Source organism: Rhinolophus ferrumequinum, chromosome 2 (genome assembly GCF_004115265.2).
Source record: "Rhinolophus ferrumequinum isolate MPI-CBG mRhiFer1 chromosome 2, mRhiFer1_v1.p, whole genome shotgun sequence".
Taxonomy (NCBI): domain Eukaryota; kingdom Metazoa; phylum Chordata; class Mammalia; order Chiroptera; family Rhinolophidae; genus Rhinolophus; species Rhinolophus ferrumequinum.
Genome location: NC_046285.1, coordinates 6602823 through 6627339, shown reverse-complemented (window position 1 = coordinate 6627339; position 24517 = coordinate 6602823). Strand labels below are relative to the sequence as shown.

General features: G+C 50.1%; 1 protein-coding gene and 1 long non-coding RNA gene across 11 annotated transcripts; one reads left to right on the top strand and one right to left on the bottom strand.

Annotated features, from left to right (window-relative positions):
• Window positions 1–28: 28 nt before the first annotated feature.
• ZIC4 (Zic family member 4) lies at window positions 29–23862 on the top strand. 10 transcript variants are annotated; one of them, XM_033123428.1, is made up of 6 exons: window positions 29–791; window positions 3425–3678; window positions 7344–7428; window positions 13472–14089; window positions 18655–18973; window positions 21069–23862. In XM_033123428.1, exons 3-6 carry the CDS (start codon window positions 7359–7361, stop codon window positions 21112–21114), a joined length of 1053 nt encoding a protein of 350 aa, XP_032979319.1. In that variant the 5' UTR covers window positions 29–791; window positions 3425–3678; window positions 7344–7358; the 3' UTR covers window positions 21115–23862. The 10 variants fall into 10 exon arrangements, with proteins under 10 accessions (XP_032979319.1, XP_032979368.1, XP_032979310.1 ...); XM_033123419.1 differs by lacking the exon at window positions 29–791 and adding an exon at window positions 927–3350; XM_033123434.1 differs by lacking the exon at window positions 29–791 and adding an exon at window positions 3253–3350 and having other exon boundaries at window positions 3544–3678.
• LOC117032181 (uncharacterized) lies at window positions 10740–13356 on the bottom strand. Its single transcript, XR_004424696.1, has 2 exons — window positions 13220–13356; window positions 10740–12784 (listed from the first exon to the last, which is right to left on the bottom strand). It is a non-coding gene; the product is annotated as an uncharacterized LOC117032181 (long non-coding RNA).
• Window positions 23863–24517: the final 655 nt, after the last annotated feature.

The window sequence follows — 24517 nt, the reverse complement described above, 5'->3', positions numbered from 1 at the left end:
CCTCGCGAAGTCCTAGCCCGCAGGCAGCGGCGCCGCGCGCCGGGGAGCCCGCCTGGCCAAGCGCGGGGAAGCCGGACGGCTGCGGGCCGCGAGCAAGGCGGGCTCCCGCGCCCGCCGAGCAGACCCCGCCGGCCCGGCTCGCACTTTCTCGCCGCTCAGTCTCTGCCGAGAGGACCCTGCGTCAAGGCTGCCCAGGAAAAGGCATGGAGCATCTCAGCCCCCCAAAAAAACTTCCTCCCGGATTTGTAGCATAGAGGAATATGAGCGCTCGGAGCCGCGACTGCTAGCTCTCTCTCCGCTTCGCGCCGTACGCCCCTCCTCACTTCTCCACTAGCCCCTCGCCCTTTCTTTTCTCTCTGTCTCTCTTTTCTCTCAGGCTCGCCTCCTCGCTCCTTCACTTTTTCCCCCCTCTGCTTTTTGCAAAGAAAAAAATAAATAATAATGATGATGATGAAAGGGGGGAGAAAAAAGAAAGAAAAAGCCAAAGAAAAGGCGCAAATCATGCACAATATTGTCTTTTGCGGTTTATCTTCCTGGGGAGAAACTTTCACCTCCTCAGCCGGGCGGTGAGCGCGAGACTGATAGCAGCAATCATTCCTGCAGATAAATGAATTGAAAGGACGACACCGTCCCCCCCTTGATGAATGGGAGCAGGGGGAGGTGTCACGTGCTGCTGACGCGGGCGCCCATTGGTGCGCTCGCACTCCCCCCTCCCGCAGCCGCCGCGCCAACGGAGGGCGCGCCGAGGAGCCTCGCGCTGTTCATTGGCCCGCCCGCCTCATCAATCCCAGGTATTGTAAAGCGCTTGACATCCCTTTTTGACAAACCCCGCAGCCAGGAGTAGCAACTTTTTTTTTAGCCAGATTTTTTCCCTCTTCTCATGGAAAAAAAAAAAGAAAGAAAAAATTATATATATATATATATATGTATATATTTTGCCACGATTCCTTTTTCTTGCAGTCATATACGTTTTTTTTCTCTTTTCTTATTCCTCTTCTCCCTCTCATCCATCTCTCTCTGTCTGTCTGTCTCTCTGTCTCTCCTATCTCTATCTGTCTCTGTGTGTGTGTCTCTCTCTCTCTAGCTCTATCTAGCTTTATCTCTCTCCCTCTCTTTCTCTGTTTTGTCCTTCTTCAAACCTGCTCTTGGCTGAGCCGTTAGCGACTTCGGGAGTCTCCGAGAGCAGGAGGCGGGGATGGAGCTGGTAAACACAGCTAAGGCACTTCCAGAATGTCCCGATTCAGCAACTTTCTTTTCTTTCTTTCCCCCCTCTCCTCCCCTTCAAGGGCAGCAAAGGAGGCTTTTGTTATTTGCTCCTTTTGAAGTTTGCTTCCCTCTTGCCTCGTCCCCCTCCTGTTTATAATTTAAGATCTCGGGAGCACACGGACACTCCACTCTAGAAGAAATGTGATTTCTCAGGATAACCGGTTGCCTGGATTTTCTTACTTTTATCACAGCAATCAGGCTTCCTGCATTCCTCCTGCCCCTCAAATAAGCACAGGTGGATTAGAGCTCTTAACTTTCGAGTTTATTGAAGTCTGCTCTTTTTTAATGACAAACTGGAAACATTGTTGCTGATTTTTCTTTTTTTCCTCTCCTGTGTTACTCTTCTCTTCTCCCCCTTTTCCCTAGTCTCCCTTGTCTGCCCCCGCTAACTCCCTCCTTCTGCACTCCTGTTCCTAACCGGGGCCCCTTTCATTCAGGTAAAACTGTAAATTTCCCAAAGCGCCATTGTCCTTCAGGATTGTCCAAAGCTCCCTAGAAATCCCCGAATACTTTTTTGGTATTTAAATCCCCGATAGATAGAACCAATGTAAATTTTGTGACATTCAAACCTTTCCTAGTTCACAAATCAGTCACCCTTGTCACAGTTATTGAAATTCCGCAACTCGCCACACCAGGACGGTGGAAAAAGCGGGCGCGGTCTTTGTTGCCGACCAGGCTTTTGATCGCCAGAGAAAATTTACTTACCTTCAGATGAGTGAGCAGAAAAAGAAATAACACTCCCTTTGATTTAGTTAGGAAAATGCAGACATTTGGATTCAGTGCAAACATACAACACTCGCTTGTTTTCGCGATGCGGCCCTCGATTAACCTGTCTTTGCCCAGCGCAAAGTCTATTCAACAACTGCGCGTAGTTGCTTTTTGTCCCGTCCACAAAGAGCCATTGACCATATATTAAAATGATTGTTGAAAGGTAGAGGAGTATGGCACTTAAAAGCAAGGGGAAAAAAATCCCTGTGACTCAATCAATTAAGGCGAGTAACATTTATGCATTTCAAAAAATGCACACGGATGCGGGGGGTGGGGGTGGGGAAAAAAGGTTGCATTTCTCCGCAGCTCTGTTTAAAACCCAGCAGCCCTGGCTGAGGGTTTAGCTCAAGCGTCTGCATATTCATTAGGTCTAATTATTTTCTAGTAAGGAAAACACAAAAAGCCAAGAGTCGGAATCCTTCAATTTGCCCTTTGTTTCTAACTTCATTTGGCTTATTTGCAGCTGAATCAGAGCCCTAAACTCTTTTCTCAGACAAAGAAACCTCAACTCATCCTTTCACAGGCGCCCAGTTAGGAAACTCACCAGCGCCCGGGAGAAAGGAAAATGAAAATGAATATGTTTTGCCCAGTCGCCCGCCTCAGCTGCACAGATTGGAGCAAAGCATGATCGGCGTTGGCCGCTCCTCGCCTTTCTGGTTTTCTGGTCTTTTCATGGACTAGATTCTCGTTTGGGGGTGGTGAGCTGAGCTGCCCTTTCCCTGGGCTCTCCCCGCTCAAAACTCTACTTGTGTATCTGGGATGGTTTCCCGGAGTCTGAAGGAACCTGGCGGCGCATTTGCGCTTGTGCTGGGAAATAAAAATTTGAGAAAGGAAAAAAAAATCAAATATTCTGTCCCCAGCAACAAGTCTAAGTGCAGCAGCCCAGCATTCCCCACCAACTTTGAGTGGACCAGGGTTGGGTAATAGAAGGACAGGGCTGCCACTTGGGTGGTTTGGGAAAAAAAATTATACACTTTGAGTGGTTCGGGTGTATCTTTTTGAACAAAGTGTTTTTTGCTGCCTACGCGGGGAACTTGGATCCTGCCTCCACTGCAGTTGTAAAAACCTTATCTGCAAGAAGTTTTCTCTAGAGGCTGTACTGCTCTCACTAGGGAGAACAAATATTGAACCCACCTCGCCTGCCTTTCAAAAAAACAAGGGAGGGGACATGAGGGGGAAGAGTAGCCATTGGGAGGGGGAGAGGAAAAATAATTCTTCAAAAAAGAAAAGTCAGTCTTCTCCTCTTCAGTCCGTGAAAATCCAAGGGGGACCGTTGACAAGAGGGTATTTTTAGGAAACGCGTCCAAATATACATGGTAAGAGTGAATGTGGGGGGAAAAAGTTGTGGGTTGTAGAAGTTATCAAGTGGGATTTGCGGCGCTCTCTGCAGGAAACGCAAGCGGCTCCAGTTCAAAGCCACATGCACCAACGTGACATATAAGCCATTAAAATATCATCCTGACGGCTCATTTCTGCTTCATCATACATTCCCTAACTGCTTCCCGAAAGCTGGAAAAGGAGAAATGAAGGATGACCGCCTCGCTGGAACCACAAAAGAGAGGCTTGGAGGGGTTGGTGGTCCCCCCTCAGCCACCCCAAAGTGATGTGCAGAAATGAGGCGATCCCAGCAACAGGTGGAGCGGGGTAAGTGCGTGAGTCCAGGGGGCAGACAGACGGGACCTGTACCCCCAGCAGTTGGGTAGCAAGCGCCCTTATCGGGGCTATTGGCGTCCAAACCCAATTGGGGGAAGAGGCCCAGCTAGGCTTTCTCCCCCAATCTCTTCTCTCCTTAGCCCCCCAATCTTGGGTATAGGCCCCACCCCACTGACACTGAGGGGAGGAGGGGGACCTTCCGCCAAGGGGCAGCACTGGGGAAGAGTCCATTCCTTCCTCTCAGGAAAGGGGGTGGGGGAGGCAAGGGGAACAAATGGAGCTCCCAGTGGCACGGGGACCCAGAGCAGCTTGTTGTCCGCCCGCCCTCCCTACCTCCCCTCCTTGTAAATTGCCTGGTTGTCCCACCGTGGGCACAAGAAAGGGAATCACGACCCTGAACTTCCCTCGCGCCGATTGAGCGGGCCCGCGCCTGGAAGGGGGCCCTGCAGGCAGTTTCCCTGCTCTGCCCCTACGAGGATGGCAGGGAGGGACTCAGCTTCCCCTCCCCAGGGTCAAGGAAGCCAGTTAGCCTGGCTGGCAGCAAGATGATGGAACTTCTCCGCCCAAACCTGACGGCGGTTGCTGGCTGGGTCAGCCGGGAGGCTAGGATCCTCGCCCTCGCGCATACTGGTCCTGCCTCAGGACACTGACCGCTGGGATCCGCTCTCTGCGCCTCGCCCGTCGTGGGTTTGGGACTTGGCTTTCTTTCTCTTGGGTGCGAACGAGCCTAGCTAGGACTAGCTCTCTGGGGAGCAGGCCGTAGCCCCTAGGGTTCTGGGCCCTGCCCTAGACACCTGGAGACACCGGGAATTAGGGGCAAGAGAGGCGGGAACAGTCTGGCGCTGAAAGAAAGCTAAGGACTGCCTCAAAGGCTTGACTGGAAAGTTTGGGGTTGATGAATGGTCCACGGGGACAGCTGGGAGCCAGCGAGGTCTTAGGAATGGAGAAGGGGCGTTGGAAGGCTGCACCTTGGCTGGCACCATCTGCAGGAAACCCCTTTTGGATTCCAAGGTCATATTTCTCCCCCATTTTCGACAGCATTAGCCGCACAGCTACCCACGACGAGGCACCACCTTTCCTTCCTTCATGTAGCCGCCTGAAGGTTGAATGGGATGGTTCAAAGGGACGGTTAAATACCCACTCTGGTCCTTCAGGCGACCCATTAATGCAGACTACTCTGAGCACACGGGGGTCGCCTAGCCTCCAGTCCCGAGGTGGGGAAACCCAGGCTCTTCCCTCTAGGGAGGAGAAGAATGAGAAAAGGCCGCCGCACAACCCAGCCTCGCAGCGCTATTTCCTGGTATTCGAGGGCCGGATGGAGGGGAGCCAGGGAGGTGCTGGGTGCAGCTGGTGACAGCAGACAGGGGGCAGAGGTGGGGAACCTACTTCTCCTGCCTTTTTCTTTTTTTTCTTTTTTGTGGCTTTGGCTTGAGAGCTCCCAGACAGCCTGCAGGCCCCTGCCCTGCACCCGCGCCAGCTGAGCTGTGGCGGATAGGCGAGCCTGCCGGTTAATCAGTGTGGAGCAGCGTTGAATGCTTGGGGACTGGATCCGCTGGCTTGGGAAGCAGGCTGCAGGTGACCTCTGACCTTGACCAGGCCTGCAGCTCTAGAGTGGAGCTTGGGTGTTCCTCCAAAGAAAAATAGTGCCTTTTGCATGTACCCACCGGCCTACCTTCTTGGTTCTCCCCTCCCTGCACGATCAATCACTGAGGTTTGCTGGCACTCTTTCCTCTTCTCAAGATATGGGAACACAGGAAAATTCCAATAAGTCTCCAGGTTGTGCTTCTGACTGGTGATTCAATGGCTAGTGATGGTGCGCGAGCAGACAAGTCAGGAGAAATCATTTGGGGAAAATCAATCGGAGCATTTTCAGGGCTTTTAAATCCCTGCATTGGTGGGGATCTCAGGTCCAGCGGCCCAGGAACTGCTTCCAAATTCTCTCACCCACCTCTCCTTCAGTGAGATGACTAGATTGCTAAGTGGGGACAGAGTTTGAACCAAAAGAAAAGATATTTACCCTAGTTCCCTGCTCTGGCTGGTGATGGAGAGCTACAGAGAGCAGCTTAAGGTCCCGGTTCCCTGCCCTACCAAAAGTCCAGACTCTGCAACACTTATTTGCATGCCTGTGGGTTTGTAATGCACAAGACTGCCAGGACCTGGGGGTAGAAGTGACCCGACCCAGGCCTCTTAAAGGACAAGCTGGAGCAGCACTGTGGGTGGACAGAGTTCTCCTGGAAAATTCACACCCATTTTCTTCTGAAGCAAAAAAGTAAATTCTATTAGTTTCAACCAACCAGGACTTTCCCCCGTGCCAGACGTCCTGCCATGAAGAAATTTGAGAGCAAGGATAGGATGCCCAGCATGTCATCCCTCTGTAGGAACCCAAAGCTGGGCCTCCTCTATTTCCTGGTTTGTCTAGAAAGGAGCGTATTATCTTTGGGGATGGATGTCTTTTGGTTAGAAAGAATCAAAAATAAACAAAACCCTCTGGGAAAAGGTGAGTCTACCCCTAAGGCTTGGACCTAGAAAAGAAAGGAGAGGGAAGGGTGAAAACACCCAAGCTACTTCAAGCCCAGTTTGGGGGTCAAGGGAGAGAGAAAGAGATCTTTGAACATACAGAACTGGAAAGCCTTTGAGACAGCAGAGCCTCACTTGGATTTGGCCTGTGGTTCAACAAGTTAAACAACCGCTTGATCTGTGGGCTGGAGTGTCAAGACAGGCAGACTTCCTCATTGACAGAGGGCTTGCTGTGTTTGTCCAGCCTGAGACCTTTTCAATGACTGTTTGTCTTTCTAGGCCAAATGGAGAGCTGGGGCTGGCTGGATTGCTGCTGTTTGGCTGCTCCACTGCTTTTAGCCTCCCCTGACAGATGCAGAGGTCCGGGACCAGCGTGGGTTTCAGGCTTTAAGGTGGCCAAAGGCTTGCTAGCTTTGTCCACAAAGTGAATCTGACAAGGAATCAAATATCTTGGTGGGCTGGGGGTGGGTTGTTTATGACCTTCTTCACTAAGAAATGGGACAGCAGGACCAGGTGATAGAAATTATACCTTTCCCCTCCCCCAATCTGGTGAATTTTATGTTGACTTTGTTTGAAAAATCAACCAGTGATGGCTTCCAAATGGGTCTGGGGGAGGAACCCATGTGATGGATCCCACACCACCAGAGCAGAACAGGGTCTACAAATCTGCAAAGAAATTCCTCTCCTCTCAGTTACAACTCAATCTTTAACCTGCAACCTTGCAGAGGACTCCCAGACCTCCCTCATTACATCTCACTAAACTCAATTAATAAATTTAAAGCAAATAATGGGGACTTCTCATATAATAAATTCAGATTCTAATAGTTAGAAATGTTTGAAAACTGACTGACTGAAAGTGTACTTAATTCTACCTGCAAGAGAGATTGACAAATGAGTTTCAGATAAAAATCTAGTTGGGAAATGATGATTTTAATAATTTTTATCATTAAGGGTATATTATTTTGCAATAAATATGGGTAGTTCCAAGCAGAGTTCTTTTCTTTCACTTCCAAATTTGAAAGACTGAACGACTCGTTAGACCAATACCTTCTTTCATACATTCAGGTCATACAATCTTACCATACAAATATGTAGGAAATTATTTAACCAGCGACTGTCCCTTTTTTCTTCCATAACAGGCTCAAAGTCAGAAAATGAGATACAAGACTTCCTTGGTGATGAGGAAACGATTACGGCTTTACCGAAATGCCCTGAAAGAGTCAAGTAAGTTAAAATCCTCTTTTGAATATTGATTTGCTGAAGAGTTTTTCTTTTTAAGTAGTTTTGTTTTGCCTTTTGCTTACTTTAGGCTGTGAGTTTGGGGGTGTTTCTTGAGTTCAAATGAAACTTAGAACAACACCTTGGTGTTTGATGCATTTGCACACAAATCAGCGACACAAAGTCCCACTAGCAGCCAGCTAATCCCCCTCAATGCCTACTCATCTGGACATTTTAGAATTAATATTTGACGACTCTCTCATTGAAACAACCACCCCTGACCTTCTGCAGTTTCACTGTCACATTATTCTATGACATATTCATCTTGAATTCATTTCCACACGATTTGATTGGAATGAGGTTTGACATGTATTGGCTTCCATGAAAGGAGCACACTTTGATCTTGGTGATGGGGTTTACATGATCTGCATCATCTTTACCAGGGACACCAGCCTTCTGCAATGTGGTGGCGACGACGTCCCCACAATGTGGTGTCTGAACAGGGAGTGACTGACAGCCGCTCGGTCAGGAATACCTTCATTGTGAAGAATTTAATTTAATATTCCATTTAGAATAAGCATATGATTTAGGGTTGGATGTTTCCCCTTCCAGGCGTCTCGTTTCCCTCATTTCAACTACACCACCATCTGACAGTTGCCTCTAAGGTGTTTCTTTGTTGGTAGGAAAAGCAACCTTCTTAACAAAAGTTAAATGACAATTCAGGAAATGGCTCTCTTCTATTATTTTGGGATGACTTGATGGCAGAATTCTCAAGACAGGTGTGGATATTATGTTGTTTTAATTCCTCAGTGCTGTTCTGAAAGATCTTTTAGCCATGTTTCTTAATCTTTTATTGAAAGATGTTTTGCAGAACCATTACTTGAAAACTAAATTCTATCCAAGTATATTTTCTCTCGTACTCAGTTCCATTAATGATGATTGAAGCCCAAACTTGCATAGCAGAGGGGAAGAATATTCTCCTTTATCTCCAAAATCCTGATAGATTTCATCTCCTTCATACAATTTGTGCTTGAACATAGGGTGGGCTCCTGGGGCTTAAGTTCTTTAATTTCCGCCCCCCCCCCCCAAGAATAGAGACAACCTCTCACTATAGGAATCCTGAGATCTATTTGTGAATAGCCTAGGAAGAGATGTGGCCCTGGTTTGGGGTGGTAACCTGGTCAGAAACCAGGAAGAAAAGATTGAACAAGTGACTGCAGATCTAGGTGCAGAGCATCCAGGCAATAAGGCTCGAGCTTGGCCAGGCTCTGTGCAGTGAGTGGCCCTCAGCGGCCAGGATTTTGCTCTGGGCATAAGCTGTAACAGATAATTGTCATTTAGCATTGTTTAAAAGATCAAAATGGAAAAATAGCCCAGTTATGGGTCTTAAATTTCCCTCATTTCTTTCCTTTCCAAGGGAGCAAGTTCAGGCATTCCCCCATTTAAGCCAGTGACATGAGGAGCTCTGGCAGATGATAGAATCACCAAATGTTTATTTCTGTACAGAAGGGCTAGAAAATCAGTTTAGTTTATGCTGTTGCATTTGCCTGGCTGGGGAAAACAAGGGTGCTTAGGACATGATCCTGGGCATTCGAGGGATGCTTACGGTCTGTTGGTGAAGCCTGCTCCAAACAGGCTACTCTGGGCTGCAGGATGTGTCTTTTTTAATGCAAGTCATGCAGGAAACAATGCTATAAACCCCAGAATGGTTACAAATAGAATGCTCCAGCCAAGCATTTGGTATGAGGTTAGTTGTGGTGGTGAAATAACTTCCTGTAAGAAAAAGTCCGTTCACCCCTGAAGGAGACACTACTCCTCAGCCTGCCCAATCAATAGTCAATGAAACCTGAACTCCTAACTCCCTGCAAGACTCAAAGGAATTGCTCTGAAAACTGAAAGATTCCTCTCTGACAGGTGTCCTGCCTGTCCTCTGTGGTTAGCCGGATACTGCTGCTTTGGTGTTTATTTCAGAGATATACCTTGAAGACCCTTATGTAATTGTCCAGAGTTTCCTGTCTATAAATATTAGTGGGTGAAATGGGTTTTTTTCCTCCCTATCTCTGTTGCTGGGGTAATGTCCCTGTGGGAAAATGCCTGCTCCCATCGCTATGTTTAGCCAACCAAGGTGTGAACCATGTGGCTCCAAGGAACTTGCAAGGATCAGGCAACTTTAGTGACCTGCAGGTGGACTGACCCCTGACTACCCAAGAAGTATCTACCCAGGATGGGTCCAGATGTTTTCAGTGCTTCAAGAGAAAGCTGCATCTGGGAGGGAGCTCCATGGGGCCAGGTAACTGTCGGTGAATTTGGCTGAATCAGATGTATCTGCACTTTTGCTGTTGGCACAGAAAGCCATACACATGTTCAGAGCTTTTCAAGGGTAAAGTTAGCAAGAGAGAGTGGGTAGTGTACTAACATTTTCTGTGTATAAAACCTCTGCTTCTTATCCCTAGAGTTCATGGAGTAAATGCTTAGAATTCAGGGGATCTGCAAAGTTGGATGGGGAAAAAAAATTGCATCTTTATTTTCACCACTTTCTAATGGAGAGTTATCATTTCCTTCTATTATGAGTGTGGGCAACAAAACACAGGCCTATTAGAATCCCTGGCGTCACCAGGTTTCGAAAAGGGTCTACAGCCTGAAACAACTTAAATAACCTTGTTCTGCACTGTTATTCAAAGCGTTGATGCAGGTGGGGTCACGGTGCATATATTAAGAGATCCATTTCTGTGCAAATTCGAGTTTTAATGGAAGTCAAAGTGGATGGTGAATTTGACAAACATCCTGAACAGTATATTATAGATCGCCTGGGTTCTGTTAGGAAAGAAAAATCTTTTAATTGCAGGACTATCCTGCACTTGTCTGAATGCTACAGGATGAGTCCACTAAGCTCTGTGTTGAGGGATGTTTAGGAGAAACAGCTGGGCAAGGGGTCCCAGGGAGGAACACACACTTTTGGATTTGGGGTTTTGGTTTTAGTTATTTTCTGAGCCCTTCGTGAATTCAGCCCAGACTCGCATAGACAATTGCGTCATTCAACAGATACCTGCGCGGTGGGGAGCCTTGAAACCACTCAGTGAGAAGTTAGAACACCTCACTAGAGAACAGGCCTGACCAGGCTTGGGGGAAAGGAAAACAGGGTGAGAGATCAGAGAGGAAGCCTGTAGTCAGAGGGGTAAATCCCAGAAAGTGAGAGTGTGGGAGAGGGTGAAAGCCAGGAAAGGAGACAAATCCTCAAAGTCTAATCTCAACACTGCTGTGGAGACCCTTGGTTTCCAGAGCAGAAGGGGTTCGGTTGTCAAATGCTCTCCCTCAGCTTTTTTTTTTTTTTTTTTAACGCTAACTTGGCATCTATTGGTAGCCTAGCTTAAGCTCTGCCGGCTGGAGAAGCAGAACGACCTGCACTTGTCAAAGCCGAGGGAAATTGTTGTGGAAGTTAATCCCTCGCTAAAAATGCTCCCTGAGAGGGAACAATGTACTAGATGAAGAAAGTCTCAAAGAACCTGCCAACCATTATAAATAAATTAATTATTTTTAAAATTTAAAAGAAATCCTTATTTACTGACCAGGAAATGTTATAAGAATAGTCCTTGGTGCTGGGGATAGGTGGGGCAGCTCAATCAACCCTGAATCAGAGTTCCTTGTAATCTCTCCAATCTTCTCACCTCTGCTACCGGTGCAGAGTCTTTTAATCAATCCTGAAAACTTTTCTTAAAACAATAAACAAGCTTTTCTCTGCTTTGGGGGCGCTTTCCTTGGTCACCAGGAATGCCCAATTACTTAGGCTGGCATTTTCGGCCAGAGACCAAGGCAGGGGTCGAGGCCAGCAGACCTTTAAATCGCCAGGCGATGCAGCCAGCCCTAGCCGGTCGGCACAAACAAAGGACACCACACCCCCCACCCCCGCGCCCATTTATACCACACTCGGCTGGGCCTGAACTGAAGGGTTGTTTTGTTGTTGTTGTTGTTGTTTTGTTTTTCCATTGTCAACCCTCACGCCCTCCCCAAGACTGTGGAGCCCCTAGCCCGGGAGGGCATCCGCGAGAGGTCATGGGCCCACAGTCCCTCTCATTGCCTGGGCGGGGAAACGTGGCGTCCACTCTTCTCGGAGTCCTGCAGGCAAGAGAGGAGGGAGGCAGAGACTTTGACCGTGAGCAACAAGTAGCGGGAGCTGAAAGTGGAAGTGATACCCAAGTCCCCTTTCCCAAAGGCTCCGTCTGGCGGCAGGGTACAGAGCTCAAGAGGGAGACAGAGGGAGACCCGGGGAACAAGGAGCTGTTCCTTCTTGCTGCGCTCCCCTCGCCTTTGTTTCTTTGGCCAGTCCGCCCGCGGTTCAGTGTGATTTGTGATTGGGAGGATTCATTCTTAGCCCCTCTCGGGAGGGCTGCTTTCGAGGCCAGCCTCTCCGAGATCATCACCGCCTCCAGCCCATTCCTGGTTCTGGGCAGGCAGAATTCTTGGGTTCGCGCGTCTCTGAGAGTGCCAGGCACCCTGGAGGAGGGGTCCGCAAAGCTAAGTGGGAAGAAGGGAGTGGAAAGAAAGGAGAGGGGGAGGGGAGAAGAAAGGAAATAAGTAGGAAGATGAAGTGCGGTCAGGGCTTTCAGAGAAATTAGAATAGATAGATAGATAGATAGATAGATAGATAGATAGATAGATAGATAGATAGATAGATAGATAGATAGATAGATAGATAGATAGATAGATAATGTCGAAGAAATCGAGAAAATAAAATTAGGCACAGAGACTGCTGGCCTAGGAGTTCCTTCGCTGTCCACCGCCTAGTCTGGAGCCGCCTTTCCTCCCTGGATTGCGGCTCTCGCCTCCCGCAGGCTCCTGTAACAAACCACCGAAGCCGTGCCTGCTCGCCAGGTGCTGCCCAGCAGCCCAGGCAGGGCTGGGGACGCTAGGTCTGCCCTAAGGACATTACTTGCAGCCCAACACCCCCTCCCCAAATCGTAGAGAATGGAGACAAAATCCAGCCCCGCTCACTTCCAAGAACCGTGAGGCAGAGCAGATCCACCCAGCTTTCGGGAGAGGAGGGGGAGGAGGCTCAGGAGAAGAGAAAAGAATTCGTGCCCGGGTCAGAGCGCATGAGCAGTAGAAGCGGGAGATGCTGAGGGTAGGGGATGTGAGGGGGGAGGAGCGGGAGTAGCTGTGTGTGTGTGTGTGTGTGTGTGTGTGTGTGTGTGTGTGTGTGTCCGCGTTCGGCGAGACCTGTCATCGCTGACGTCGGGCCGGGCGGCGGGCCAATGGGCAACCTAGGCGATTGTTCCTCTGGCTGGCCCCCGCCAAGGCCCCGAATCTATATTCACTTCCTCACGCGCCCCGCTGCTGTCTCTGTAGAGTTCGGGTTTCAAGTAGGCTTTAAAGACCAAGAGAGAGGGAGGGGGCAAAGTCACAATCCGAAACTTGAGGGGGAAAAAAACTTCGCAGAAGTTTTTTGTGGTTGTTCTTTCCCCTCCACGCTGTCAGGTGACCGTGGCCTGAGCGACCCCACCTAGGGAGCTCCAGGGAGTCCGAGCCCGGATGCAGCAGGCCGCCACTCCCAGCCGAGCTGGGCGCTGAAATTAGTATATATGGCCCGGGTGCTTCAGCACCACCATCACCACCACGTACAACATCACCTTCTTCCCTCACCCCCACCCCATCCCCATAGGGTGCCGGGACCCAGAGCGCCACGGGGAGTTGGCCGCCGCAGCGAGCTTGGGCCGCAGGTCCGACCCCTCTGGAGCAGAGCCCAGTGGCCTCCAGCAACCCACAGACTCAGCACTGCGTGCCCCACTGCCCCTTCACTTACCGCGCCACCACCATCCCTCTCCAGCTCATGGAGCGGCAGGGGGCTCTACCCATCAGCCGTCCAGCCGGACCGCGGCGGAGGCGCTTGGTCTCTCGTGGTCCAACCGGTTTGCTGCCGCCGCCGTCTGGCTCCTGGTCCCGGTGCTGACCGCAGAGGCCGCGGTGCGGTTGGGCCGCGCCTGCCCCCCGGGGCCAAGTGGAACGCTCAGCCCACGCCACCCGTTCTCACGCTCGCTATTTGTCTCGACAACAGGTAGTAGCTCTGGACATCATGGCCCCCAGCTCGCTGCCGCCTCCAGCCCTTCGGTGTTCCCCGGCCTTCACGAGCAGCTTCCCCAGGCCTCCGCCAGCGGTACTTTGAACGGACTTCTGCGTCTGGGGCTACCCGGAGAAATGTACTCGCGGCCCGAACCCTTCGCGCCGGGACCCGTGGCCCGCAGTGACGCCCTGGCCGCTGCCGCGGCCCTGCACGGCTACCGCGGCCTGAACCTGACCGTGAACCTCGCCGCGCCCCACGGTCCCGGCGCCTTCTTCCGCTACATGCGCCAGCCCATCAAACAGGAGCTCATCTGCAAGTGGCTAGCAGCGGACGGCCCAGCGGCCTCGCGCCTCTGCTCCAAAACTTTCAGCACCATGCACGAGCTGGTCACGCACGTCACCGTGGAGCACGTCGGCGGCCCGGAGCAGGCAAACCACATCTGCTTCTGGGAGGAGTGTCCGCGCCAGGGCAAGCCCTTTAAAGCCAAATACAAACTTGTAAATCACATCCGCGTGCATACGGGCGAGAAGCCCTTCCCCTGTCCTTTCCCTGGGTGTGGGAAGGTCTTTGCTAGATCAGAAAATCTCAAAATACACAAAAGAACTCACACAGGTCAGTATTCGGCACTATCTCATGCGGATCCTCTGGGGGAAGCAAGCGGCTTCTTCCGGGCCCTCGGGCTGGATTTCCTCAAGTTTCATCTGGGGAGAGGGAGGAATAGTTTGGTGTTTCCATGAGCCAAGTCCATAAAATGTTAATTATGCCCTTCTATTAGAATCACAGAAGTTTCTCGAGGTTGTGTGTGGGGAGGATAGTGCGGGATTTCTTCGCGGTGGGGGAAGGACGAGGGTGAACGTGCTTGGGTCTCTGTGTGTGCAAATGTGTGCTCCCTGCTCATCGAATTTGATTTTAAAGTATTTAAAACAGCACTGTTTCCCAAAGGCGTAAAGACAGGGACAATTTAATTTTCCAGGTTTCTTTGGCGAGCACTCTTCCATCGGTCAGTCTGACAACCTGACCGCCACCTGAAGTGAGGGGTCATCAGGCCCTTGGCTCTTTAGGATTTGGGGTCTTTGAGCTAACTTTGGCCCTGTTTTTGGAGCCTTGGTGACTTGACACTTGGGACATTTGACAACCGACCCTCCTCCTTTTGCTTTAGCAGAGATCCAAGGAAACTCACTCGCCTTAAATGTCATTTACTGAGCTGTTAAGTGCAATAGGGACATGTGTCAACCACATCTGTTAGTTCTAGTTAACAGAAAGAAAAGGAGCCTGCCCAAGAGCCTGTGAAGTTGAACTTCTCTGGCCCAAAGCATCTCTAAAGCAATTGCAAGGAGAAAGTTTTCACACTTCCCAGAACAGCCTGTGAAGTTACATTAATTAGTTTAGCAGTCGATGTTTGTACTCTACTTAGCTAGGGTTTTCTCACCCTCGCCAAGTTTAAGAAGTTAACATCTTCCCTCCTGTGTTTTTTGTTTGTTTGTTTGTTGTTGTTTGTGGGTTTTGTTTTTTGTGTTTTTTTTGCGGGGGTGAGGTGGGGAAAAGAGGACCAGTGTCGAGACCAGGGAATTAAATAAGTTCCAGCTTGGTGCCCCACTTCTCCTATTCCTTGGCGCTCTGCCTTACTCACCTCCATTAATGGTGAAAACATTGGCAATTATTACAGTCAAAGAATTCCCCCAGGCTGGCATTGCCCGGAAAAGAGGCTTACTAAATCCTGCCTTCTACCCCAAACCCTGCAATCTTAGAGAAGGTCTGTGGCCAAGACACTGGCACAAGCGGAGGCTAAACAAAAGTGCACTTCTAGTCTCCTACTTTATTTCCAGAGCTTGTCTGGAAATGTATGGTTTTCCGGAGCTATTTCCAGGATGCTCCCCACCCCCCGCAAGCCTTTGCTCCCCGCCCCCCTCCGAGTTTTATCCCGGGGGAGGTGAGGTAGTGATCACCGCCCACAAGCCAGCTACTCTATAAACTGGCAAGCAGGTACCGCGAAGGTAGACGCGCAATCCTGAGCCAAAGAAGGAACTCATTTTTAATGACGGGGGAGGGCGGGTTAAACAAACAAACTTTTACTGCTCTTTGCCGGCCTACTGTTTGAAGTACATGAAGCAGAAAATGGTTAAATTCTTAGTGCAATCATCGACCTACAGCAGAGAAGCAAGTTCAGTGCGCCCGGGCTGGCTCAGGTTTGTGTCTATTCAGGACAGAATTCTAAGTGCGTCCTTTCCACTGGCAGTCCTGATTCATTATCGCTGGAGTTAAAAAAAAAAAAAATAATCTACAGAGCCTCGCCTGCCCCGCTGGCGTTTCCCTCAAATCCCCCTCCTAAATAATGAAAAGAGGGAAAAAAACAAAAAACAAAATGTTTCTCAAATGGCAATAGACCTCACTACAAATTATTCATGAAGACAGTTCTTGATTCAACAGGAAAATAATTGCCTTTTCAAATATTAATGGCGTTTCATTTCCTCGCATCGCGGAAGCGGCGAATAGGAGTTGATTTTTCAGGAGTTAAAATTCTCCTGGATCTGAATCCCGGGCCTGGCTTCAGAGCCAGCTGCCCCAAGCCCACATCGAAAGCTTTCACTTTGTGGCGATCACAGCAATCCCGGAACAATGGTGCCGCCGTTCTAGTTGGTCCCAGCCGCCTGGCGCCTTCCCGGAACCCCTGGGCTCACCCCACCTTCCCAGGCAGTCGGTAGAAAGTGGCAGGGCTGGGGATCCAAGGTAGAGAAAAGACTGCGCCGGGGCGGAGAGGCTCAGACAACCCGCCCAGCCACAAGTGCCAGAAAATGGCGCTAGCAAACTGCCCCGCCACTGCCGAATTTTGTCTATCTGGCCTGGCGCGGACCCGGGGCGGAGGGCCCCTCTCGGCTGCTGAGCCTCTGGGAGGAGACTCCGGGCCTTTCCTGACTCAGTCCCAGGGCCCGGCTGCTCCCAGCGGGCTGCAGGGCCCTCAACCAACCCTGCCGCTCCGCATCCACCCATCCAGGGCGCAGCGCCCAGACCTGGTGGGAGGGAGCAGGAGGGAAGCAGTGTGTTGCTAGCGGGGGGGTGGGGGGAAGGTGAGGGGAGCAGTGTTAGGCCAGGAGTCCTGGACGCCTCCTGCAACTGGGGAAAGGCCGAGAGGGCGCGGGGGTGGGGGTTGAGGGAAGGCCTCACTTGGCCTCCCAGCGGCCTTGAAACTTCCAGGCTGCCGGTATCACCTTCAGTGCCCTGTTTTTGTTGTTTTGTTTTGCCTCTGCTCCTCCTCTGGGACGAAATCATTGTTTCTGTTTTATAAGAATGTCCAACGAGGCTCTCACAAGATGGAACAAGTATGTGGGGGAATATTTGGTTGGGGGCAATCAATCTTAAATTCCATTCCTCCTCTGTTTTCTCAGCAAATCTTGTTTTCTTTTGCAGGCCCTGAATTGCATGGTTCTTGTAAGTGATTTTAGGAAAAACTGAAGGAAGAAAAGTTTTAGTTTTGCAGATGCTAACAGGGATGGAGGGGGTGAGGAACAAATAGGGATACTGATTTATTCTGAATTTCTCTTATTTATTTTTATATAAAACGGTACCGGTGTCCAGCAAAAAGGCGGATTCCAGCACCGTTTAATATTCCACTGTGCTAGCAATAGTCCTGAAGCAGGGAGGATGCAGCGGCCGGGCGGGGAGCGAGCCCTGGGCTCACGACCGTCTGCCGCGCGGAGGTTATGCGAAAACCTCTTGCCCACCCTGAGCCTTATCAGGGCTTCGGAGTAGGGGCTTTGTTTGTTCAAACCTGTCCCAAAGCGCCCGTCTATCCTGGAAACGGCGGGAGAAGCGACAACAAAGGCAACAGTCCTCCAGCCCTGCACATCTTCCTCCTTGGCCAGACGCTTGGTAGCCGTTCCCTCTACCCAGGCGCCCGGCGGCATCCATTTGTTTAAAAGCGCTTAGACCCTTCCTTCCCTCCTTCACGCAGTTGCAGCTCCAGCAGGAATCTGGGCTTCCGGGATCTCGGCATCCTTTCCTCCCCCACACACCCGCGAATCCAGCCGGCGGTGAGCTCCGGCATTGGGGCTCGGTCCTCGGCCAGTATTTCCACCCTAATGCGCGCTCGTGCCTTCCCGCGGCTCTACAGGACATTGCACCAGGGAGCCGAGCCCCTCGCGGGTGTACCCCTGCTGCCTGCTTGCCCTCTGGTCCGCAGAGCTGGGCATGGCCTGACTGCAGCAGCTGCACTCATACCGAAGCCACCAAGCTCAAGGGTGCGATTGCGGGATAGGCCGCGGATGGGGCTTGGCCCGGGCAGACCCTGCGGAGCCGGGCTCTCGGCTCAGGCACGCCAGGCTCCACTGTCGAGCGTGGGTGGTCTGGGGAAGCCAGTCGACCTCTCACAGTCAGTTCGGACTGGGAGAGCAGGCTGCCCGCGGCAGGGTCTTCCGGAGGCCGCTGGAGCGGCGTAATAAAATAGTACTGCCAGCGCGCGTATCCAGAGGGATCCCGGAAGGTTTAGGCAAGATTTGAAGAATGCTGCTAAATGTTTGCCCTCAGGGGGTAGAAAGGAAGGGGGAGGGGGCTCCATTTCCCATAAAAATCGCTTCTGAAGTGAATCATTGCTCAGAATACCTTTCTTACAACACAAATCCACATTATGCCCATGCCATGAGCATCGACTGCGCATCCTTAAATTGTCCCAGCGCTTTGGCGTTTGCACAAAACCTACTTTAGGAAACAATTTGGGCCAGGATGGGGTGTGGGGGGGGGGGGTGCACTGCTTGGCGGGGGGCAGAAACGTTTGGCTAGAACAACAACTTTAAGTTGAGCAGATGCGAGTTCCTCAGTCAATTCTATTCTCTGGGCAAAGGTGCTTCTGGCTCCGAGTGGAGAAAAGCTGGAGGAAAACAACCGGAGTGGATCAGGATTTCCAGGACGGAAACTTAACTAAGATGGAGTCTTAGTCGCTCCTCCTCCGTACCCTCCCCCAGGACCAGGCGGGAGGGGGGAGGGGTGGAGGCCTGCAGGAGGGAGCTCAGGGGTCGCGCTCCGAGCGGGGAAGAGAGTGCCGGACCTGAAGGGCCAAAGAAAAAGCTTTCTGAAAACATTTACTGGCTCTTTTCCAAATAATGGAAGAGAAATTGGGGAAGGGCTGTGAGGCCGAGCCGGGCCGCGGCTTAGGCGCACTAATGTGTCTGCATTGCCTCCACCAGGGGAGAAGCCCTTCAGGTGTGAGTTCGAGGGCTGCGAGCGACGCTTCGCCAACAGCAGCGACCGCAAGAAGCACTCGCACGTGCACACGAGCGACAAGCCATACACGTGCAAAGTGCGCGGCTGCGACAAGTGCTACACGCACCCCAGTTCGCTGCGTAAGCACATGAAGGTTCACGGGCGCTCGCCGCCGCCGCCTAGCTCTGGCTACGACTCGGCCACGCCATCTGCCCTCGTGTCGCCCTCGTCGGATTTCGGCCGTGAGCCCCCGGTGGCCTCCTCGGCGGCGGTGGCGGCGCGTGGTACCGACTTGAGCGAATGGTACGTGTGTCAAGGCGCTGGCCCAGTTGCGGCTGCCCGCGCCGCGCTCCCAAGCCGGGAGCGACCACCTGGCTATGCTGCTGCCGCCGCCGCCTTGGGTATTAGGGCTGCTGCTATGGTTGCTGCTTCTGCCTACACTGACTGCTAGTCTAGGCTGGGTCATTGAGGCTTGAAGAGGAAAGGAGGGAGGCAGGGAGGGAGACAGAGAGGGAAAGAGGGAGGGGGGAGGAAGGAAGGAAGGAACTAATAGTTGTTAGAGCTCATTGAATATGCTGATAAAATGTCCATTATTTTAAAACATAAATATGGTACTCATATTTATTCTATAATCACACCCAGTACCCCCAACTCATCCACATACGCCCTCATGTCTGGGTAGTAATATGGAACCAGTGTTGGGGTAAAGAAAGTAGAGAAAGAGACAGGCAGAAAGAAAAAAAAATACATTAGGAGAGTTTATATGCAATCACTGGCGATGGCAAAAGACCACAAAGTCCTCACGTAGTTCACAAAATGGGAAATGTTTTCCTCCAGGCTTGGGCCGCTCAGATTGCCCCCACCTTCACCGCTCCCCCTTCCCAGCTCTCAGTTGGAGCCTCCTCCGAAGTTCGGATTGCCTAAGGTATCAGAGGGAATTCCTGAGCCGTTATTTTATCTCCTATTTCCTTGCTCTTCTGCTTCCCTACACTTTCCCTCCCCCAACTATCCTTTGAAACAAAAATACTCAAGTTCCATATCCCAAAATTTCCAATCACTTCTATAAAGGAGATAAGAGGATCTCAGCATCGTCCCCTGGAGATCACATGCCTCTCCCCCATGGACTGGCCCAAGCACACAGTATACCTCTGTCTGCCTGTCTGTCTGCTTTGCGTATATTATGTATGTACTTGGGATATGGAGTGAGTTCAAACAGCAGGAAACACAGACAAAAGAATGCTAGAGGTGCTTTAGGATTCAATGCTCTGAGGCATCCCCAGACCAATCACCATCTCCCCACCTCCCACCCTTCTCCAGTGGCTGCCTGTGGAATCTTGTGGGTGTTTGGCGCTAGGTGTACAGTGAACCAATGACGTCACTGAAGTCGAGGCCTCCACTGCGAAGCGATCCGACCTAGGCAGACAGTGTCTGGATAACTCGCATCAGTTCTGTGATGGTGTTTTTCAAAAAGCGCACAGTGTTGGTCTTATTTTTTTAAAGAGTGGGTGAGGGGACAAGAGATGAACTGCATAATAAATGTTTGAAAGGCAAACACCCAATGGGTCGAGATTGAATGTGTATTTTATGTGCTGGGTACTAAGTCCCGGAGAGAAAAACCAGATGTTGGGGGCAAGGGAGAGGAAAGCCTGTGTAATTGTTGCTAAGGGGGGGAGGGGAATACCAGGGCCTGTTTTCCCATCTGCCACCCTTAGGGAAAAATGGGGCTTCCCGGAAATCCTTGCTGAGATTTGGAGGGGAAAAAAAAAAAAAAGAAGAAGGGGGAAAAGAAACCTTCGGCAGACCCATCCCAATTCCCTAAGAATCTGAGGATAACCAGGGGTATCGTAGTTCCATAAAGAGCTCAGTTTTAAAAGTTGAACCCAACAAACAAGCCCTGACCCCGCCACTCTACAGGATTTTCTTCTGCTCTCTCCTCTTCAGACACATCAGACGATTCTCACTCCTGCCTCGTAGCCTCACAGTTCCACCAGATATATAATGTCCTAACTGGAGTGGGACTGTTTTCATTACCTCTAACAAAAAACAGAGTCTTCCCGATACATCCTTAGTGAATCCGTCCTCGTGGAAGGAGGGCTACAACCCCCTGTTTCCCCTACTACAACAGTACCCAGAGGCTTCCTGACCAAAGGCCGGGTTGGCAGCAAATACCACGTTGCCATCGGGAAATACCCGCCCCAAGCAAGGCGCAGAGGGCATCTAGGGAACTTGAGTCTTCTGGCGACGTTTAAAAATTCTCCCCTCCCCAAACTGGACTCGTTTCTTTCTCTTCTATTTCTAGACCTCGTTTTGTCTTCCACCTCCATCCAAAATAATGAAATAAAGTAAAAATGTTTGATCGGTCACTAATCGCCTTTAATTTTTCATTTGCTTGTTACAGCTGTCCACCGCGTTGCTCGCAAGGTAGTCTCTCCCCGCGCAGCTGAGCTCCCGCATATCGCGCCTGCGACATCAAAGAGTCCGCGCACAAAGCAATGTTTCTTCGCCACGGTGCATCTTCATGGTAAGTTAGGATTTCTATGGCAATGGGCAAGTCGCACTGAAATCCTGAAAGGCCGAGCCTGGAGCCCGTCCAGGCTTTTCATTAAGGACATAATATTTACGTCTAACAGGCCTTTTTTCGTGTGTATACAAGTATATATTTTTGTTTGACGCGGACTAAATCATTTTCATTTAATTTCCGGTAAACAAAACCCACGCGAATGGGCACTTGTTCCCGATCATAATAAAAATGGATAATAAATGTGAGAGAAGAAAAGGGCCGCTTGAATCGCCGCTCAGCCCCCTTTGTTTCTGCTTTCTGCGGTGATCAGAGGGCGCATTTGGGTTTGATGGCGAGTTTCTAAAGGCGAGGAAATGGTTTGTAAGAGAGGAAAGAAAAGGAGAAAGGTCTAATCAAGCTCGGGTTGTTCAAAGAGTCGGGTTTTGGGGTTGAAAGTGTGAGTTTGACGGTGCATCAGCATGCCGCGTTAGGATCGCCATGGAAATGCGCGCGGGGAGCGGCCGCTTCAAAGGCGGCACACTTCACTGCAGATACTCTATTAAGATACATTTGCGCTGACCTTTGCTTTCACGCCATTTAATACTGTCACTAGGTTCTCCAGTCTATACTTCCTCCTTAGGACCTGTTTCGCCAGCGTTTAGGGGTTCACCCTGCACTCTAATGTAGGGGGGCGCTTTGAAGCCAGGGACGATTTCGGGAATGGGAAGAGTCGGATTCTGTGCATCTTGGCTGCACCCCAAAGAGGCTCCAAGATCAGGAGTAAATAACTTTAGGGCAACCTCAGAAGCTTAACAAATGAGCATCCCCAGCTTGATTTTGTTCAAAGCACTTCTCTTCATCTTGAGCAAGGTGGAGGGCTGAATTTGAATGGCACTTGCAGGGCAAGGGACCCATGTTGGATGAGTCTGGGAATTTCAGACTGTGCCTTTAGGACATTTCCACTTTGGCCCCCAGTGCAGCCCATTCTGCCCCTCTATCCCAGAAGTCTCTTTGCAGCTTCCCAAACTTGTTTCTCCCCTGGGTGGTGTGTATGGTACTCCTCAGGGCTGGGCTGGCCCTGGGCACGAGCTCAAGAGCCCAAGGCCAACGGAATAGGGAAGATGGCAGGAAAGTTAGAAGTCCATGTTCCCTTAATTGTCTTGTTGTTTATTTTATCCAAGTACCCCAGTGAATAGGGGAAAAATAAACATGGTGGAAAAAAATCAAACAGTGGAGTCTTCTTTAGTGCCAGTCCTTGTGGTTGAATAAAAAGGATGGTCCGCTTTCTATTGAGCTGAGAAATCTTTGAAGTGGGAGTTATTATCTGAGACATTCCTGCTTGTCGTCCTAACAACGCTGATGAAACGTAAAAGGTTCTTTGTCAGCGATTTGTTCTCCTCTCTGTCAAACTCCCTCTGCCCTGTTAGTTTCCAACCGTTTCTAAAGAGATAAAATCAAAATTCTTTTTAAAAAAATGCATGCACTCTACACTAACTGATAACTTTAGGACTAAGTCCTGCTAAGAGAAAAAGAAAAGTAATACAGAGACATCAGGTCCAAGGCCTGTAGAAGTGTGCAGATGTTGAGTGGCCCTTTGCACAGGCTCTGGGACATGGGGAAAGAATGCAGGCAGAGCCCACATACCCCAAGCTCACACTGCGTGTCAGCTTCTCTGTGCTCTGGCCTGCACTCGTCAGTCCAAGTCAGGTCACCTCGAGCCTCCTTTGGGGACCCCTCAAGCTGCCAATATTCTTGGTCCAGATCCTTGGAATCTAATGCTATAGCCAAGTGATTGTTAATATTTCCTTCTCCTTCAAAGACAATCTCTGCTAAAAATAGACCCATTGTGTGTTTCTTCTCCCTAGCAGCAATTGGCAAGCCCTTTCTGCCATTAATAGAAAGGAGAGTGGCTTGAGGGAGACATTTTTATAATTTCCTGTTTTCATCAGAATCTTGGCAATCGGAGTTCAGAAGATTCAGTTTACAAGCTAGTGACCCCAGAGTGCATGCAAATTACCCCTCCCATCTAGTATGCAGTTCTTCGTTTTATATGGTGCCCAGGAAAGAAACTTTCACCCTGTCCAGCTTTTCCTAAACCCCTTCATGTGGTTTTAAAGGTGGTTTAAATAAAGGACGTTCCAGTCTCCCCACCCTGTGTGTACTTTAAATGATTTGTAAAGTTTCCCCAAGCTGTAACCCATGCTGTTATTATAGTTGCCACAAAATGTTTTCTCTTGTATTGATTTTTATTTGCTTACTCGAGGTCCCCATATGTTTATTTATATCACTAATTTATGGGAAAATGTAATGATTGCAATGAATGTGAATTATATAGACAGGCAAATGTTTTGTAATCATAATTCACACACACACACACACACACACACACACACACAAGCCTGACTGAAACTTTAGACTATTTAGTACCCTCTTTACACAAACTGTTTGTGATTTATCATCTCTCCCCTTAGCATCCTTAAATTATGAACTAACTTGAAAGAAAAAAAGTTATGTATTTGACTGAAAGTGATTGTCGAATGAAAACATAGTTGAAAGCTATGGCTTAATCTTGCTGTGAATATGTAAAAATAAATTAAAATCTGTGATTGTTTTTCCCTCCAAAGATCATTGTGTACATGGAGCTCCATTTTGCTATTTTCTTTGGAAATAAAGGATGTGATGTTTTCCTCCCTCTTTTGAATCTGTGTGTTTTATTATGGCTCCATCACCCTGAGAGAGATTTGGGACCCTCTCACAGTCTTCAGTCCTCTCCCCTGCCTTCCTTCAAGCTTCACAGAAACATCTCTGAAGCCTAAATGTTCAGGGTGGAAAAACAGAGGGATCCACCAAAGTGGCCATCGTGGAAGAGACCTCCCTCATCCCCAATTTCATCCCAGTGACATTGACACTCATCAACCGGGGAAGGCTACCTTCCCGCAGCCAGGGCCCGGCACACTCTTTCACAAAGTATCTCTGTCTTTCCACAGGAAAGCCTAATACTTGGTAGGAATAAAAACAAGGAAAGAAAAGAGAGGGAAGGCTGGCTCCAATCCCTCACTAAGCCCTTATGGGGTACCTGGGGCACCGTTGGCCTCAGAAGTCTTCCTAGCTTGATTCCACCCCCTCTGGGAGTGGCGGACTCTCTGACCTCTCTACTCCCTTCAGAGAGCTGCGAAGGGCCAACCCCTAAGACTGCGTGACTACAGCACACAGGAATCTTTCCTGGGCCCCGACTTGGATGTTCAGTGGGTGTTAGCATCTGATTCAGAGGGCTCCTATCGGGGCCTGCCACTGGAGAAATTATTTCAGATGCATCAGAGCCACCTGCATCACCAGAACCTTCTTTC

Excerpts from the sequence above, each read along its gene's own strand:
- ZIC4 (XM_033123403.1), top strand. The coding sequence starts at position 6,013 with ATGAAGAAATTTGAGAGCAAGGATAGGATGCCCAGCATGTCATCCCTC. Across the intron at positions 14,090-18,654 it reads ACACAAAAGAACTCACACAG|GGGAGAAGCCCTTCAGGTGT; the intron begins GTCAGTATTCGG and ends TGCCTCCACCAG. Across the intron at positions 18,974-21,068 it reads GGTACCGACTTGAGCGAATG|CTGTCCACCGCGTTGCTCGC; the intron begins GTACGTGTGTCA and ends TGCTTGTTACAG.